This window comes from Poromitra crassiceps (genome assembly GCF_964638095.1).
Source record: "Poromitra crassiceps genome assembly, chromosome: 2".
NCBI classification, from domain to species: Eukaryota; Metazoa; Chordata; class Actinopteri; order Beryciformes; family Melamphaidae; genus Poromitra; species Poromitra crassiceps.
This window is the reverse complement of record NC_139624.1, coordinates 58370101-58389772: the sequence shown is the minus strand read 5'-3', so window position 1 is coordinate 58389772 and position 19672 is coordinate 58370101. Positions and strand designations below refer to the sequence as shown.

The following is a 19672-nucleotide window of genomic DNA, read 5'->3' as shown; positions in this document are numbered from 1 at the left end:
TGGGTCGTCCACTAATGGATTTGGATAAAAGAGTCCAAGGGTGTCCTTGGGCAAGATAATGAACCCCAATTTGCACCTGATGGCTGTGCCAGCCCCTTGCGTGGTAGCTTGCCGCCATCGATGTATGCATGTCTGTGTAAATGGGTGAATGTACCTACTCAGAGCTATATAAATGCAGGCCATTTACCATATGCATCTCATTTATTCATTCATTCCTCTCACTCACTCTTCCCGCTTCCTATCAGCTGTTTCGGTGCGTGCGTTAACACTCTTGCTAAACCAATCAGAGCTAGCCACATCTTCCTATTCAGCAACTACGCTTTAGCTGTCAAGTTTCAATTTTAAGTTCTCCTCTCTTGTGCTCTCTGTCTGCTGTCATTTCAGTGCGATTTGCTGCGACCCTCCTCCACCCCATTCACCTCCAGTTCATCACTTCAACGCCCATGTCTGAAATTCCAGAAGCCTGCTCATCTTCTCATCCATCAAGATCTCAGAGTCCTCTCATTCTCAGCACCACCAGTGTCTAGTAGTGATGTGCGGGCTACCCAAAACCCACAGGGTCCCGCGGGCTGGCCCGCCCCGCAGGCGGTCTGGGTTGGCAAATTCTGAAAATATCGTGGGTGCGGGCGGGATAGGCTCAGAATGTGACAAAGCAACATTATTAAGTAACTTAGAGTTAGAGAAGTGAAACACACAGAGTCGCAGACTAACCCTTTATTAAAGACGTGAACTCTCTCACACACACACACACTCACACACACACACACACACACACACACACACACGCGCGCGCGCGCACGCACACACACACACACACACACACACACACACACACACACACACACACACACACACACACATCAGATGCACACGTACACAGTCAGACAGACAAGGCGAGTCTGCGAGTCTGAAGCAGACTACACCTGCTGTACTCTCTATAGCCTACATGGTGGAGTAAAGAAACGCTTCAAATGAGGTAGCCTATGTGCTCTCAAAACAAACATTTTGGAAGGATTATTCACTGTAATTATTATTTGAAGTGTCCATAAATGAATCCCCCCGCAAATTTTCTGTTAATGGACTTGTAGATGTGATGGAATAATCTCAGACAGTTGACTTACTGTGCAACAGGTTTACTTTTATTAATAGCTCTCAGCTAGCGACAGACAGGTGACCATCACGGTTCCACTTCCTAGTACCCAGCATTCCTAGCGAGTCTCCCAATGCATGACGGGGCGGCTGGTTGCTATGGTAACTATCAACATAGTCTACATCCCCCTTCTTAATGCTGGAGTGGATACTGTGTAGCAGTTAGTAGGTACACTGTCTATATAAAGAACATCATGCACATTATGCATAACAGCCACATCACATGTTCTACCTTGAAACGCAACTACCTAAAACAAGAGAGCCAAAACAATGTGTGATCAAGCATCTGGGAAATAAACAATTTAGACAAGGCAAAGTACAAGTCATACATTTTTTTTTTTTTTTTTTTTTTACTGTCCCAAACTGTCCCAGAGCAAAACAATCCACAGCGTGTGTGTAGAACAGTCCATGTCAAAAGTCCATGTCTATGTGGTGTAGTCTCTGTGGAAAGAGTTGGGTTTTGACACTCGCCCTGAGCGAGTGACGACAAGAGGTGCTCCAGCCTGCATCACTCCTGGCTCAGCAGCGTCAGGCTGGGGGTCCGGTGGGGTTGTGATGGCAGTAGGCGGGTCCTCTACTTCAGAGGAGGGGTCGTAATTCTCGGGTGTCTGGAGAAGATGGCGTCTGTTTCTTATGTACGTAGCATCCCCAGCCTGGACCTGGTAGCTGTTTGGTTGTGGTGCTCCTCCTAGCACCGTCGCCAGCCTGTCGTGGCCTCTTGCTGTCTGCATTCTCACTGTTTGCCCTGTGTGTAGGGGAGACAGCGGCCTGGCTGATTTGTCGTAGTGAGCCTTTCCTCTCTGTCTGGCCCGTGACAGCGCCATCTGCACCTGTGTCTGCGCCTCGGGCACATACATGGCCTTGGTCATGGGAATGCACGTCTTTGTGCGCCGAGAAAGAAGGCGTTGAGCCGGCGATGGCAGCCCATCCCTTGGTGTGTTGCGGAGGTTGAGGAGAGCTGCGTCGATGTCTGTGCCGTCACGTGCACATTTCTCCAGCATGTGTTTGGCAGAGCGCACAGCCCTCTCAGCGAGCCCATTTGACTGGGGGTAGTGAGGGCTGCTGGTGATGTGTCGAAAGTCCCTGAGCCATCGTGCATATAGGCTGACTTCTGACACCATGTAGATGTGATGGAATAATCTCAGACAGTTGACTTACTGTGCAACAGGTTTACTTTTATTAATAGCTCTCAGCTAGCGACAGACAGGTGACCATCACGGTTCCACTTCCTAGTACCCAGCATTCCTAGCGAGTCTCCCAATGCATGACGGGGCGGCTGGTTGCTATGGTAACTATCAACATAGTCTACAGGACTGTGATCTATTTGTCAACGTTATTGCAACGTGACCAATTGAGAGCGCATGAGGTACTGTAGGCTAAAGGGGCGTTCACACCGACCTATTAAAGTTTGTCGCTGGCGTCGAGTTTACATACAAAGTCAATGCAAACGAGCGATTGAGCGTATATTCGCCTGGGAGAATAATCGCTGGGCGTCCGAGCGGCAGAGACAGAGCGACAGGGAGAAAATACGCTCGTCGCTCAAGATGAAATATTCCAACTCCAGTGAAAATACGCTGGCATCAGTCGCTCGCTGTTCAATGCTGATTGGCTGCCGTGTGAGAGCGAGTCAAGGATCACTCTGGCTTGGAACAAACCGCTGGTTTATTGTGTGGCAACAAACTGCATTGACAGGCTGACAGCTGACATGAAGTGAAGTCTGTACTACCGGTATGCAGCTCGCATTAGGAGCACGCTGATAGGCTTAGCTTGTAAACAATGACGGTGGCTCGTAGTGGACAAACAGCATGACATTGCGTAACGTTATATCCCCCACATGTCCGTCATTTCGTGTGCCTGTTGATGAGCGATTTAAACAGAGCGACAGAGCGATTCCAAAGGGTTGACTTGAGCGACAGAGCGAAAAATAAATATCTCGGTGTGAACGCTCCTTAATTAAAAAATATCGGAAAATATAAGAACAATTTCTGTAGGCCTATACCTGCTACCTCCTTTTGAAGACCTTGGATTTTAATTGAAGAAAGTCTGATAATAGCTATTTAGAGTTTGTAACGCTGACAAGGCAGAAAGAACTCCTAGTCCTAACGACATGAAAGAAGCAGCCGCACAACGCCTGCAGCAGTAAAACTGTCGCGCAAACACGTGTGTGTATATGTGTCTGTGTGTGAGAGAGAAAGAGAAAGAGAGAGATAGGGGGAGAGAGACAGAGTTTGGACACCTTGGAGATCTCTGCGGTGTTCATCCTGAGCCAGGATACATATTACATTAAATTGGCCATTTGCAGGCTGCTGGGTTGGCTTGTGTTGGGGTCGGCATTTTCAGATTCAGATTTCATATTTTAACGGGCTGGCTGGGCGGACTGGCTCCGACGATGGGTTGGGTTGGTGCGGGTCTTAAAAAACCCTGACCCGCGCATCACTAGTGTCTAGACTCCATAGCGGGGAATATCCTATTCTACTCTCGGCTTCATCAATGTGTATTTCTGCTCAAGGAGAAGGTAGAGGAACCTAGGAGGATCGCATGAAGAGGATGAAAAGAGAAATCCTATGACAGAATCATGTAACCCGCTTCTTACCGTTAAGTGTGCGGCGCCGGGTTCGGCAATCATGGCCTCATTCTGGAACGTGTTGGCCTGAACCAGCTCCTCCTCCTGCTTCCTCTCCTTCTTCTCTCCTCCGTCATCGTCGTCCAGCTCGTCCAGGCTCTGACAGACAAATCAAATATTAAATCAGTAGGCTGGATTCACACAGCCCCGCGCTCCATTCATTGGTAGTGTGTTAGGCTCTGACATCGGGTGCAGCAGGGAGCTGCGTGAAAAACACGCAGCAGTCGTACACGGTGAGAAAGTTCAGGGTGATCCTACTTTGGGAGAATGCAATCAGTCACGCTGCAGCTGGCCAATCACGCACGCACGCAGGCAGGCAGGCAGGCACGCGCGCACGCACGCACACACACACACACACACACACACACACACACACACACACACACACACAGCTCTACTCTGTCTGTTTCACTATCTTGTCTCTTATTATTTTTTCTTTTGTCTTCACTCTCTCTCTCTCTCTCTCTCTCTCTCTCAAAAGTAAGAGGCTGTATCTGTAAGTTATTCACAATACAAATCTTTTCAGTTAGTTTGTCGATGGAAAGCTTGCCTTTTTATATGAATCAGCAGCAGGAAATATTTCAACCACACGGCTCCGCTATACAACTGAAAGCGACCAGGAGGAAACAGTAAAATAGCAGAAGAACAAACAGAAATACAAGAGAGAAACTAAAACTAAAGCTATAAAATAAGCGACAGGCTTTTAAAAACGTCTTTCCCTGGTTCGCACCCATGCTTGTTTTGAAGGGGAGAAGGCAGAAGGGGGGTTGAAGTGAGACACTCCCACACTGCCATTCTATAGCCGCTGTGGCCCCTCGTACTCTGTGTGCCCTAGATCAGGCCGTTCTGACAGGCCGATAACATGATGATGCATTGCTAACCCTAACCCAGGGAGAGCAGCATAACATGATGATGCTAACCCTAACCCAACCCAGGGAGAGCAGCATCCAAGCCTGTTTAACATGATGATGCTAACCCTAACCCAGGGAGAGCAGCATCCAAGCCTGTTTAAAGTCGAGCTGAACCCTAAAATGACTTTTATTTTCTTTTAGCTCAAACTAGAACGACCGCAAGGCGGACTTATGCCTCCGCCATTAGTTCATTCTTGAGTCCAAGTGGATGTTGGAGCCAAATTGGAAGAAATTGCATCAAGGCGTTTCTGTGCAGAATTGGATATTTGAGCCAAATGTGAAGAAATTTAGTCAATGTGTTACTGAGATATGGCGTTACCGAGCTTGAAAATGGCATTTGTTAGGTCACTGTGACCTTGACCTTTGACCTTTGATAACCAAAATGGAATCAGTTCATCCTTGAGCCTAAGTGAATGTTTAAGGCGAATCTGATGAAATTCCGTCCAGGCGTTCCTCAGATATGGCGTTAACAAGCTTGAAAATGGCGTTCGAGAGGTCACAGTGACCTTGACCTTTGACCTTTGACCACCAAAATCTAATCAGATCATCCTTGAGCCTAAGTGAATGTTTAAGGCGAATCTGATGAAATTCCGTCCAGGCGTTCCTCAGATATCGCGTTAACAAGCTTGAAAATGGCGTTCGAGAGGTCACAGTGACCTTGACCTTTGACCTTTGACCACCAAAATCTAATCAGATCATCCTTGAGCCTAAGTGAATGTTTAAGGCGAATCTGATGAAATTCCGTCCAGGCGTTCCTCAGATATCGCGTTAACAAGCTTGAAAATGGCGTTCGAGAGGTCACAGTGACCTTGACCTTTGACCTTTGACCACCAAAATCTAATCAGATCATCCTTGAGCCTAAGTGAATGTTTAAGGCGAATCTGATGAAATTCCGTCCAGGCGTTCCTCAGATATCGCGTTAACAAGCTTGAAAATGGCGTTCGAGAGGTCACAGTGACCTTGACCTTTGACCTTTGACCACCAAAATCTAATCAGATCATCCTTGAGCCTAAGTGAATGTTTAAGGCGAATCTGATGAAATTCCGTCAAGGCGTTCCTCAGATATGGCGTTAACAAACATCCGTACGGACGGACATCCGTACGGACGGCCGGCCGTACGTACGTACGGACGGACAACCCGGATCCATAATGCCTTCGGCCTGGCTTCGCCGGCGGAGGCATAATAACTGGGTATGCAGTGCACCTATTTAATAATGTATGCAAACAAAATCACAAAAGTCTAATTTATTTTGTTTTTCACACTTTTTCACATCAAAAGTTCATTTTTCAAGATTTCATTGATAACAGTAATGTACAGTTTGCTGACGTCACCTAGTACTAGGGTTGTCAAAAGTATCGATAGTATTGATAAAAGTCAATACTAAAAATTTTAAACGGATACAATACTCATTTGCAACAGGTATCGATAGTATCGATAAGTATCAATACAAAAAATTTGAAACGGATACAATACTCATTTGCAACTGTATCAATATCAGCAGTGCTTTCTCTTAATGAAAAATCAAACATACCACTGATTTCTCCCGTCCTGTCATTGGTGGGTATCTTTTGCTTCAACAAGTTCAAAGTATTCTGATAGGCTGATGACTAGAGCAGGTGTAATTTGCTGTGTTATGATAGGCTGATGACGAGAGCAGGTGTAATCTGCTGTCAGGTCAAAGTTTGTAATGAGTTTTATCAGGCTTAGATTATGGAGAAGCGTGCATCTGTCTGTCCATCAGTCTTTGTTTATTTCTTATGCCTCTTGATGTGTTGTCATCTCGCCGCGTGGTATCGAAAATGGTACCGAGTATCGATATTTTCCTGGGTATCGGTATCGAAGTGGAAATTCTAGTATCGTGACATCCCTACCTAGTACTATCAAATTTCTACCCCATTTCAACCAATCATATCACGACATGCAGCTGTCAATCAAATCTTCATTTCAGGATAATTTTCTCTCCCAAAAGAAAGAGAAAATGGCGCCTAGTGCCTGTCATCTGGCAGAATTCCTATCCCATAAACTAACTACTAACTTGGCCAATTGTTAGAAACATGAACAAAAAACAAAAACTATAATCTCTAAGAATGCAAAGAAATGTTACTGGCTCGTTAAAACACGCATTCCAGGAATATTATTTACATTTATAACGATAATGGCGCGCGCCTCCGAGCCTGACAGCCTCCCTGGCTGTCAGGGGTCATCTCTCTGAGTTTCCAGGCGGGCAGCACCCATGCATCGGATTGTCCACTCGCTCCGCACGAAGCAGCCTGGCTGCCTGGTACTCCGCGGATCCCACTCGCGTAGCACGACAACACGCTGAATCCCACCCGATCTGGGGGTGGAACACGCCAGGATTGGCCAATGCCAAAGCCAGTCCTCAGAATTGTCAAATCAAATAATATGGTCCGCCTCTCAATTTGTTTTCAGTCTGAAACGGACTCAGATGCACGTGACGAACGGGTTCACCTAGACTTTAACATGATGATGCTAACCCTAACCCAGGGAGAGCAGCATCCAAGCCTGTTTAAAGGAGAATTTCGTTTTTTTTTAACCTGGAGCCCTCTCCTCACATTAATTATTATCTGACGACTCACTCAGTGTTCTCCACAGCATTTTTGTGCCTCCTACGCGTTGTTTGGAGATCAATAGTGTCCAATGTCCATGCCAGTCCTAGAATTGAGCTCCGTCGGGGCCACATGGCAGCGTGCTGTTCGTCCATTTAAATAGACAGTTTTATTCCCATTTTCGACCCATATAGTCATTATATACTGTATATATAAATAAACATCAGACTGCCAATCTCCCCCGGGCTATTTCCAGCGGTATTTCCAGGGATCCCATTTCCTCATTTCGGGTCAGTGTCACCAACTCTCCTCAAGTCAGTCCACAGGCCAGCTGGCAGGAAAGTCTCACGGGACTTGACGAGAGTTGGTGACACTGACCCGAAAGGAGGAAATGGGATCCCTGTAAATACCGCTGGAAAACTTCCCCACAACTGTGCAGCAATCTCTGACGCAGGGGACAATTGTTGCCAAAAAACTAATCTTGAGGGAATGGAAGTCTTCTACTTCGCCTTCTTTTCAATTGTGGCTGATGGAAATGACCTCTGTTATACGGATGGAGAGGATTAGGTTCCTGAGGACCGACTCACTAAAGAAATTCTTTGCCATTTGGGGCCTGTTTCTAGCCTACCTTGTTGAGGTTGCGGGAGACGGATGAGCACAATAATGTACCTCTTGCAAAAATATAAGCACCTTACACGACTGGTAGCACTGAATGTTGAAAATGTGTATTTATTTTTATTTTTTGTTGTTTGTTTGTTTGTTTTTGTTTTTTCCGTTCTGTGTCTGAGCCTGTTTGTCTTGTTCATATGTTGTTCTGAAAAACTGAAAATAAAATATAATAAAAAACCACAAAAAAAAAACACTGGGTGAGTCGTCAGATAATAATTAATGTGAGGAGAGGGCTCCAGGTTAAAAAAAAACGAAATTCTCCTTTAAGTAGGAGGAATCTTACAGTTTTTGTTTTAAATTAAAATATTACATGTTTTACATAATAACCTAAGTTGAAGTAGTTTTCTTGTTTCGCCGAGTGAATGTTTACATTTCGAAAAAAGCATTGTATTTATGTCTGCATCTATAGGTATAGGTATAATAATGTGTTAATTCTCTGTTTGTTCTCAGAGGGAAAAATGTGCACACATCGGTTTCGGCATCAACAATTGGCCAAAATTATTGGAAAATATCGTCATTCCAGGATATCGTGCATCCCTAGCTCGGATAGAGCGAGGACGGGGTCGCGCCGATGCGCGGTGACAGGCGAGGTCGTTCCCACCAGCCCACCGGCATCAGCCAGGGTCTCCCGCTAATCCTCATCGCACTCGCTTCCAGGAATGCCTCAAACGCCACCCGACGCTTGATGGGAATCTGGGCGGGCTAACAGGAAGACGACGGGGCGCCGGGGGCCTTTCACCTCCTGGGGACAGTGGAAAGGGGCTTTTTGACCGGTGGAATGTCCCTTGAAAAAAAAAACACACACACACACACACACACACACACACACACACACACACACACACACACAGCAAACATGCCTTTGACTGAGGAGTTCGCCTTTAATGTTCAGTCAGAGATTTTGCACATTGCCTGGGAATGCCTCCAACTTCTTCTAATCTGGATTCCTAGTTTGATCATGAAATATTCCTTCCTATTTGCTCTACTGTGAAGCGTGCAGCTGGGGTCATGGAGTTCATTTTGTCAGAGAGGCGAAGATGTGTTGAGTTGTGTAAGAGCAGACCTCGACGCTGGAGGACGGATGGTGGGATGGTTGACGAGAGACAGACTCCTAGAGGGGCCACGATGCAAAGCGGCACTTCCTGCTTCACGCTGCAGGGTGAACAAAAGACGCCGGCTCAACACACCCCTCAGTGGTAAAAATAGCCTTACAGGGTTAACAAGGAATGCGCTCATTTGCGAGGCCTTTCCTGCCAAAAGGGGTTTATCAGCTGTCCTCTGGGAAAATGCCAGCTCCTTTCCATTTTCGACTCTCACTCAGCCTCTGCTCTGCCTCCTGGCATAACTAGGTGCTCCCCGGCATCTCTCACAATGTAATGTGTCTGAACACACCCCAGCATTCCAGAGGGAAGAACTGACAATATGTGGACCATACGAGGGATCAGTGTTGGTAAACAAAGAACTTACTGGGGGCAACTTTATAATGGGACCCTATGGAGCCAGCCTTGAGTGTCTCACTCCAGCAGGCTGTGCTTTTTACTAAATTCACTTCATTTTAAAAACTGCGACACTTCACACAACTTTAACATGAGTCAGGACATGCATATATTATACATCAGACCCTTGAGCTACTTCTGCTCTCACTCAGAATGTCAAAATATAAGCGATGTAGATATATACAAGCTAGACATTATGTCCGATCCAAGATTCACAATTTTGAAGTTCTCCCAGATGAATGTGCTTTTTTTTAGGTTTTGTTAAGCCCTCCCAACTCCAGACATCTTATATCTAAGTTTGTGTGTTTGTTCGACGATTGCATTAAGGCCCCCACTGAGAGGATCAGAGAGTCGTGGCAGGAGGAACTTGGTGTTGATCTGTCTGAAATCATATGGGACAGGAATCTGTCTGTGGTCCAGCTCTGCTCAGTTAATAGCAGACATCAACTGATCCAATTTAAAGTTGCTCACCGTCTTCATTACTCCAAGCATAGGCTACACAAGATATATCCTTCTGTCTCACCATTATGTGATAGGTGCAGTGGCGGCCGGCCACTAGAGGGTGCCAGGGCGCCGCCCCACCTACGCACATAAGGAGGGGGAAATAAAACGTACATATATATTTTTTATGAGCGAGGTGAATATTAGATAGTGAGTAGCCTATATAATCTGCAATAAATATGTAGATTATAGTTTTGGGTCAACTAGCCTACTTTCTGCCACGGACGCCGTCCGGCGACTTCCGGCTTCCACCAGTGCTAAGCCAGGATCTGTGTAAATTGCAAATGCACTGTTCGCTCTCAAAACAAAGGGATGCGGGGCGCTGGTATCTAGCGACCAGGTGGAGGTGGGGCCAGGTAGAGCGACGGCAATGCATTCTTGACAGACTCTATTTGCATGCACGAGCGTGCTTTCCTCATAGGTAATGTAATGTAACTCATTCACATGCTGTGGCAAGTCCTTCTTCCAAAGTGTTTATGACATGTGCTTTTCAAGTAAATATGGATGCTAAAGGGAAGTTTGATGTAGAGATCAGAGGGCTGCTGACCAGGTTACTGTCTATTTCTGTAACCTGCTCCGTGATTGATATGCCTACTAATCTGTTGCCCATATAATTCAGAAGGTAGGCTACTAGTAGGCTAACATCCGTTACTACTTGCTTGATTTAGGGCTGGAGTGGATGATAATTCAATAGCCTATTATTGTTTGTTGTCTTTCAGTAGAATCATCGTGATGCGTAAAATCATGGCCGACCCCTCCCATCCTGGCCACAAGCTCTTTCCAGCACTTCCCCTCGGCAAGAGGCTGAGGTCTGCAAAGACCAAAACCACCCGCCACATGTTATGTTTATGTTGTGAAAACGTAAAATAAAATATTGAAAAACAAATATATATATAAGCGATGTGATCAGATGTATTAGTTTTTGAGATATTAACGTTTGTTTGGCACAACTCATGCTGCGGTTCTGCATTTCCAGGGTGGTGCTTTTTTGTCGTCGTGATGTCACGCTGATTCATCCTAGTATAGATGGTAGACATTTAATGCAAGATTAAACAGAAGTCACTTTGTGTCAACAGAGTGAAATGTGCAGTGAACTAAATATTCTGTTATGCAAAAGCTGCCTGAAATCTGGAACTGGGAATCTCGCTGTTTATTTTGGATGGAGATGCAGCCTATTTTGCCCTCTAATACTTGAAATTGCTAGGCATTTCTTCTATTCCAAATAAAGGAATGGGGGATCTGTGTGCAACCATATAAGGGGTGTTTTGGTTTCTTACATCATCAAAATGAGTCTCTTTCTGTGATTTTTCAGGCCAATTCTGCACCTTGGACTCTGGAAACAAACACAGAATGATGAATGAGCAATGTTTGGACTATGTGTTCATAGTTAATCATTCAGAAGGGTCCAAAACTGAGCGTTTTGGGACCAGTTTAAAAATAGTATTTGCCATAAACTGCACACTAACAAAAAATCCTAATCCTGACTGAAGGAACTGAAAAGTGATTCTGAAACTAAAATCCTGAATATGCTCGATCGTGCAGATCTGTTCTTTTTCACTTTGCTCACCACTAGGTATTTCCAAAGATGTGAAGTTTCGCTGCTGCTTCTCCATCTGAACCTGTTTTGTCACATGAGGCACAGGGGTCATCCCTATGTTCCCTCAGCCCTACACTATGAATGTTTTCTTTTTCAAATTAGTCCCTATGTTCCCTCAGCCCTACACTATGAATGTTTTCTTTTTCAAATTAGTCCCTATGTTCCCTCAGCCCTATGTTCCCCCATGAATGTTTTACCCCCCAAATGAGGCCCTATGTTCCCTCAGCATCAGGGGTAGAAGGTAAGGTTAAGTACACAAAATGTATTTTCCCAGGATGGCAAAGGCATGACCCGCCCTACTCTGCCTCTGATTGGGTTAGGCATCGGGGGCGCTAGGCCTCGCCCGCCCTGCAGCTCGCTGCTGCATGGTCTTGCCTGCCCTATTGGCGCACGCACGTCTCCTTCTCTCTCTCTCTCTCCCTCAGTCCCCCTCTCTCTCTCCCACTTCTCTCTTTCCCTCAGTCTCTCCGTCTCCTCTCTCTCCCTCAGTCTCTCTCGTGTGTGTGTGTGTGTGTGTGTGTGTGTGTGTGTGTCACTGATGACATCATCAGTGATGTCACAATGCCTATGTATGACATCACTGATGACATCATCAGTGATGGTATGACATCATTGATGACATCACTGATGTCATTAGGTGATTAGGCCAATCATCTAATAAAAAAATCTGGCTCCAACAGGTCACCCGCACGGGTGTCCTTTACACACCCTGAAGGTTTCAGCCCGATCGCACGTAAAACGGCATAGCTGTTGAAACAGTGGACAGAGCCCACACAGGGCCGTAACCAGGGTTCCGAAATAGGGGAGGTCCAGCAAGGGGAAGCGGATTCGGCGGCGCCCTTAGAAAATTTGAGGGTTTTTCCCCCCCTTTTTTAGCCATATTTAGAGTAATATATCATTTTAAATCAACATTAGGATTATACTGTTGTGATGTCATTATTCAGTATATTCTCTTTCATGTCACCACCTGCTCAGCTCTCCTGTCAACATAATTGTAACTAACAAACACAAACTGTTTTAGCCAAATTCATATCAAAATGACACCTACAAACACAGGTACACAACCCAAGCCGTACACAACACACAAAGTCATCATCGATAATAAAAAAAACATACAGAGGGACATTTATTTATTCCTGATAGGAACGATTGAAAAATAAAATAAAATATATTATGTTGTTTTTAACTTTACACCACCTCTTTTTGTTACTTATTGGGTCATGAAACTGAAACCATGCATATAGCCACCTGCATACCTGACTTCGGGAGCTTGGCAATTGGCATCATGCATGATTAGCCAGTAGCATCCCAACGTGTCACACAGGTAACATTACTTAAGAGACAGACTAGACACTTACTTTCTTGGTTGTTGCTAAAAAATCTGTCAGTGTCACTCACTGTCTGTCGTTCACTTCGCTCACTGTCTCGCAGCTCGCTCACCTTCAATTATCTCGCCAGGCAGACAGACAGTCATCACTCACCACCATGCTGCTGCTCTCTCGGAATCAAGTTACCGCGGACGCGGCGTCAGATGACTTCCTGCCTGACCTGCCTTTCGTTTCAAAATAAAAGCGATCCCGTGTTTTTCATGCTTTTCCATGCAGATTGTTTTATTAAAAAAAAAAAAAAAAAATTCTCTGAAATATTAGGGGAGGTCCGGACCTCCCCGTCCTCATAGCTAGTTACGGCCATGAGCCCACATACTCAATTTTATATAGATAGATAACAAAAACTTCAGTATCGCCAAATTACGTGACTATTAAACCTGGAAACATAACATTGCGATATACAATTATCTACGATTCATAGTGCCACTCTAATGAGCCATAGTTAAAGACAATAAAATGAGTCATGAAAAGAACCACAGGGGGGCCCGGAAACAATATTGGTGCATATAACTGCTGGATAAGGATTCTCTAATAAAGCCATGATGACTCGTGCCAAGTGAAAGAGATAAAAAGCAGGAATGTGAGCTGAGAAGACACAGCCAGAGCTCCACGGTCCTCTCTGTTTCCTGTTGACATTAGGACAGCGTGTCAGGGCCCCTCACAGGACTGCTTACTCTCCAGTCAAACAAGCAGCCAGGTCTGTTCAAGCCTCAATAAGCGTGTCCGTCACACTGCACGGCGGGAATGAAAGACGCTACATCTGGAGTGGCCTGTCTCGCTCTGCTGGAATGTGTTGTGGTTGGAAAGCCTCTCTTTTCGGCGAGGAAAATGATCCTCCATCTATCATTCTGAAGCGCCGGCCCTGGCAGCAAGAATTTGAATGCATCTGATTTTTGGTCAGCACAACAGCAGGCTGAGGCTTGGGCATTACATCCCTTATGTAAGGAGTTGGAGCGGTCATGCAATAGTGAGTGTGAAAATATTACACATTTTAAGTAATCCCATTGCTGTGTTACTGTTCCACGGCTAATTTGAGCTAGCTGACTGCTAGGGGTGGGAATCACCAGATGCCCACGATACGATACTAAAACGATACTTGAGTCACGATACGATAGTATTGCGATATCGCCGATATTGCGATATATTGAATATTGCGATATTTCGATATATTGTCTAACTCCTTTTCCTACCTTTTCCTTGACCTCAGCGGAAGTAAAACATGCAGTGTTTTTTTGTTTTGTTTTGTTTTTGCCCCACATGTAGGCTACATTATTAAGCTTCTCTGGACTCAATACACCACTGCAGGCGCAAACTGCAACATTGGGCGCTTTGGGCAGATGCCCGGTGGCCTGGCATGGTATGGTCTGCAAAAAAATAAAATAAAAATAAAATAATAATAATTAAATAGCGATACTTGGCGTACAAATATCGATACAATATCGTCAGGCAAAATATTGCGATACTATGGTGTATCGATCCCCCCCCCCACCCCTACTGACTGCTAGGTAGTGAGTGACAATAGGGATATGTGCATTAGGCAGGACATAATGCTAGTAAGTGATCAGCTGCCGATGACTGATGAGCTGCAGCCAACCTCTTTGCCCTAACGAGGAAATGAGGCCGCCAATGGATGGTCGGTACAGGCTGATGTTTTTCTGTTCATAGAGAATGAATGGACTTCCGCTGACTGCTTCCTCAGTGTGCTGGCTGTTACACACCAAGAGCAATGAGAATATACAGCACGAAATTGTGATGCAAATTTTGACCCACCTGTCAATCACAGCAACAGATGTGTACATGTCGGAAGCGAATTTCTGAAAAATGACGCCAATTGTGGAGAATGAGTTAAGGCTGGAATATACTGCAGAAACTAGTCTGCCGGAAAACGTGTCCTATGTGAAAGGGAATCTTTGACAAAGATATGTGCCAGATACAGTCTAATGTAACTATTGTACACCACAACAGAAACACATCCGGTAGACTGTCTGTTAAGAAGCAATCAACAGTTTTCTGTTCTGAATAATTTAGGATAATTATCTAACCTGGGTGCTGCAGTAAGCATGGAGTGTAATCTGTTTGCACAAGGTGTCCCGAGTTAAATCATTTGATTACATATCAACAAAATTGACCAGCCTCCTTGACTGTGGAGTGATATACAGTAATTAGAAACAGCAGTCTGTTATGCAGAAATAACATACATCAGAATGTGTTCAAACTTCATTGGCCAATAGTGTTGGGGGTAACTCATTATGGAAGAAGCAAAAATGTGGCACAAGGAAGCTCAGCAGGCCAAAAGTGAATCAGAAAGGAGAAAAAAGGAGCTTCTTGGATAAGTTAGTCTGTCTACTTATAGACAGGTTTTAATTTACGAAGTAGAGGCAGGTTGGGTTTGGAAAAGTGAAGGACCCGGAATGTATCCACTTCCTGGATGTTTCAATATACAAGTACAATAATAAACTGAGTTCAACCATCTACAGAAAACCCATCGATAGAAACACCCTCCTACACGGTACACGCTTCCAGCTACCACCCCTCCCACCTCAAGGACAATCTCCCTACTGGACAATTCATGCGCTTACGCAGGCTCTGCAGTGATAAGCGTAAGACAGACTAGTTAACACCACACACTCTCCCATTAACGCACAGCGCATTGCTCTTGCTGCGCACAGACGCTAAAACTCAAATCTTTCATATCCCCGGACAGACAGACTATCACACTCAAGCACTTGACCACCTGCGCATCACAGGGAGTGATCTAACTCATTACAAAAGTAACACATTACATGTAATATAACTTTTAGCAGTAACTCAGTAATATAACTAATTATCAATAGGAGGATTCCAGTAATATTATACCAGTTACTTTGTCAAATAACACAAGTTACAAATTGAGTTACTTTTGTTTTTTTATCAAAGCATATATTTACATAAAGATACAATCATTTACTAATCAAATTGAGTGTTTCTATGCAAATAACCTCTATAGATGACAATAACAAAGGAAAAGGAGATAACATTTAGAATTTTGGAAGGTTTAAACTTTACACTGACTTAAAGACGGTTGAAATTATTTTTCGGGATGGTCTCCACGATAAGTCATGATACACAATATTATTGCAATAAAAAAATAAAAAATAAAACAAAATAACTTTTTTCAACTGCAAATTATGTCCCCAAAGGAAAAAAAACGTTGTCAACATCTGTTTTATCTAACTAGGAATCTCGTGCGCTCGATTCCCTCATGTGGAGATGATGTGCCACTTGTCCTCTTCTCCGTACTTATACTCCCACCACTATACACATCACTGATGATGACATCACAATTGCTCAAGTGACATCACTGATGACATCATCACTGATGACATCACAATTGTGACTGAACCACACCGCCACCAACCACAGACTTGCACAAGTGGCATCACTGATGACATCACAATCATGACTGAACCACACCGCCACACCGAGTCCACAGACACCATCCACTTAGCCAATTTTAAAAGAAGATGAGATAAAGTTTCCAGTCTGTTCATCTCACTTCAATAATTTTTATTACAGCAAAATGGGATTGTCACACAGACAGACTGACCAACACTGTCATAAATGTTGCATGCACTTCACAATTTATATAATAAAATATCACGATATTTGGCATTCATGTGATACGATAAATTGCCACACAAACTATTATGATTCTATGCTGCATCGACCCCCCACCCCCACCCACCCATAGAATTTAACATTCAATAAATTACAAACCATAGACTTGATATATGCCAAAATGTCTCACAGTCCTCATACCACCTCCATCTCTTCAGACAGCCCAGTGAAAGCTCCCCCACATCCCCCTGCTCTCCCTCCCTTGCTCCCCCTCCTCCCTTTTCCTGCTCTCTCCTCTTTCCCCCTTCCCCACCTCCTCCCTTTCCCTGCTCTCTCCTCCCCCACATACCCCCACTCTCCCTCCCCACCTACTCCCTTTTCATGCTCTCTCCTCCCCCACATTCCCCCTCCCTCCCTCCCCACCTCTTCCCTTTTCCTGCTCTCTCCTCTTTCCCCCTTCCCCTGCTCCTTCCCCACCTCCTCCCTTTCCCTGCTCTCTCCTCCCCCACATAACCCCACTCTCCCTCCCCACCTACTCCCTTTTCATGCTCTCTCCTCCCCCACATTCCCCCTCCCTCCCTCCCCACCTCTTCCCTTTTCCTGCTCTCTCCTCTTTCCCCCTTCCCCTGCTCCTTCCCCACATCCTCCCTTTCCCTGCTCTCTCCTTCCCCACATACCCCCACTCTCCCTCCCCACATCCTCCCTTTCCCTGCTCTCTCCTTCCCCACATACCCCCACTCTCCCTTCCCCACATCCTCCCTTTCCCTGCTCTCTCCTCCCCCACATTCCCCCTCCCTCCCTCCCCACCTCTTCCCTTTTCCTGCTCTCTCCTCTTTCCCCCTTCCCCTGCTCCTTCCCCACATCCTCCCTTTCCCTGCTCTCTCCTTCCCCACATACCCCCACTCTCCCTCCCCACATCCTCCCTTTTCATGCTCTCTCCTCCCCCACATTCCCCCCGCTCTCCCTCCCCACCTCCTCCCTTTTCCTGATCTCCTCCCCCACATTCCCCCCTCTTTCCCTCCCTTGCTCCCCCCCACCTCCTCCCTTTTCCTGATCTCTCCTCACCCACATTCCATCCCCCTTTTCTCCCTTTCTCTCTGCCTTTCTCTATGATTGTTCAATCTTGTTATTATTACTACAGTAATTGCTACTGTTGTGTCAGCTAGATTTAGCTAGACATATTTTCTGTGAAGTCCTGCTTGTGAATTAGGGCTATACAAATAAACTTGACTTGACTTGACTTGAAGATCCACTGACGTGGTGCCCTGCCAGTGTCCCGTCCACTTAAGCTGTGTTCACACCGAGATATTTATTTTTCGCTCTGTCGCTTGATTCAACCCTTTGGAATCGCTCTGTCGCTCTGTTTAAATCGCTCATCAACAGGCACACGAATTGACGGACATGTGGGGGCTATAACGTTACGCAATGTCATGATGTTTGTCCACTACGAGCCACCGTAGATGTTTACAAGCTAAGCCTATCAGCGTGCTCCTAATACGAGCTCCATACCGGTAGTACAGACTTCACTTCATGTCAGCTGTCAGCCTGTCAATGCGGTTTGTTGCCACACAATAATGAAAAAGAAGAGCCGGCACTCACGGTAGGCTAATTGAAAAACAGACTTTTATTGGGCAGTGAAAAAATTGGACGTTTCGGCGTAAAGCCTTTGTCAACACTCAACACTCAACACGCCACGTCACCTTTACGCCACGTCACCTTTACGCCACGTCACCTTTACGCCACGTCACCTTTACGCCCAAACATCCCATTTTTTCACTGCCCAATAAAAGTCTGTTTTTCAATTAGCCTACCGTGGGTGCCGGCTCTTCTTTTTCATTGTTATCCATTATCCAGGCACCCGGTCTGTTTTTCATATAAGGAGTTGTGCGCTTTACCTCAATTCTACTTTTGCCACACAATAAACCAGCGGTTTGTTCCAAGCCAGTGTGATCCTTGACTCACTCTCACACGGCAGCCAATCAGCGTTGAACAGCGAGCGACTGATGCCAGCGTATTTTCGCTCGAGTTGGGATATTTAATCTGGGGCGACGAGCGTATTTTCTCCCTATCGCTCTGTCTCTGTCGCTCGGACGCCCAGCGATTTTTCTCCCGGGTGAATATATGCTCAATCGCTCGTTTGCATTGACTTTGTATGTAAACTCGATGCCAGCGAAAAACTTTAATAGGTCGGTGTGAACGCAGCTTTAGTCCTCAGATTGATCTCTAAACAAGCACAGGGCACCTCCGCCCTGAGGCTGCCCTCTCATACAGCAGGGCACCTCCGCACTGAGGCTGCCCTCTCATACAGCAGGGCACCTCCGCCCTGAGGCTGCCCTCTCATACAGCAGGGCACCTCCGCCCTGAGGCTGCCCTCTCATACAGCAGGGCACCTCCACCCTGACGCTGCCGTCTCATACAGCAGCCATAATGACCTGTGTGTATTAATCACATGCCACTCGTCCCAGCACAGTGACTTCATTAAGATGATCCATCAGAGGGGAGGGGATCACACTGATGGTAATCAGGAGGGCCAGTCAGTCAGCTGGGCTCAGGTACGTGACGAGGACAGCCACTCTGGAGCTGCTGGCTGATTCATGTGGCACACTACAGGCTGCCAAGGTCAGTGTCATGTCTGGGAGAGGCATGGCGCAGTGAGCGGGAGTCACCCATCATCTGGGTAGCATCAGAAGGTGTGACCTACAGTAACTGAGCTTCACTGACCTGTGGCAACTGCATTTACAATCATGTTACATTCATCCTGTTAAAGAAAAGTAAAACTGTATATAGGTAAAACTGTATGAGGTATTCTTCAACCAAAATACCAGAAAAAGTAATTGACAAATCTAAGCGCAGGGTGCGAGGGCATACATGCCAACATTAGGCTGTGAAAAAGAGGGAGATTTCCTGGGGTATCTGCAAATGCACCCTCGCCAAAATCTTGCCCAATTTTGGAGCGTTATTAAGTTTAGTCCCCTTGCCAACAAGCTACTGTACGGAGCATCACATGGTACAGTATATAATGATACCAATGGATCCCTGCTTAAAGGGTAACTAAACCCTAACACTTTTTTCCCCAGTTTCAAACGAGTATATATGTTTTTTGACTAGTGTTGCTGAAGGATTCTGGGCAAAATCTCCACATTTGGGAGTAAACCGTAAACTGTAAACTGAAT

General features: G+C 45.6%; 1 protein-coding gene across 1 annotated transcript in view; it reads right to left on the bottom strand.

Moving 5' to 3' along the window:
• Positions 1–19672, bottom strand: part of pawr (PRKC, apoptosis, WT1, regulator) — a 138819-nt gene that overhangs the window by 35058 nt on the left and 84089 nt on the right. The window contains exon 3 of the mRNA XM_083652536.1: positions 3743–3871. Coding sequence (XP_083508662.1) covers positions 3743–3871 — 129 coding nt within the window. The remainder of the gene's footprint in view (positions 1–3742; positions 3872–19672) is intronic.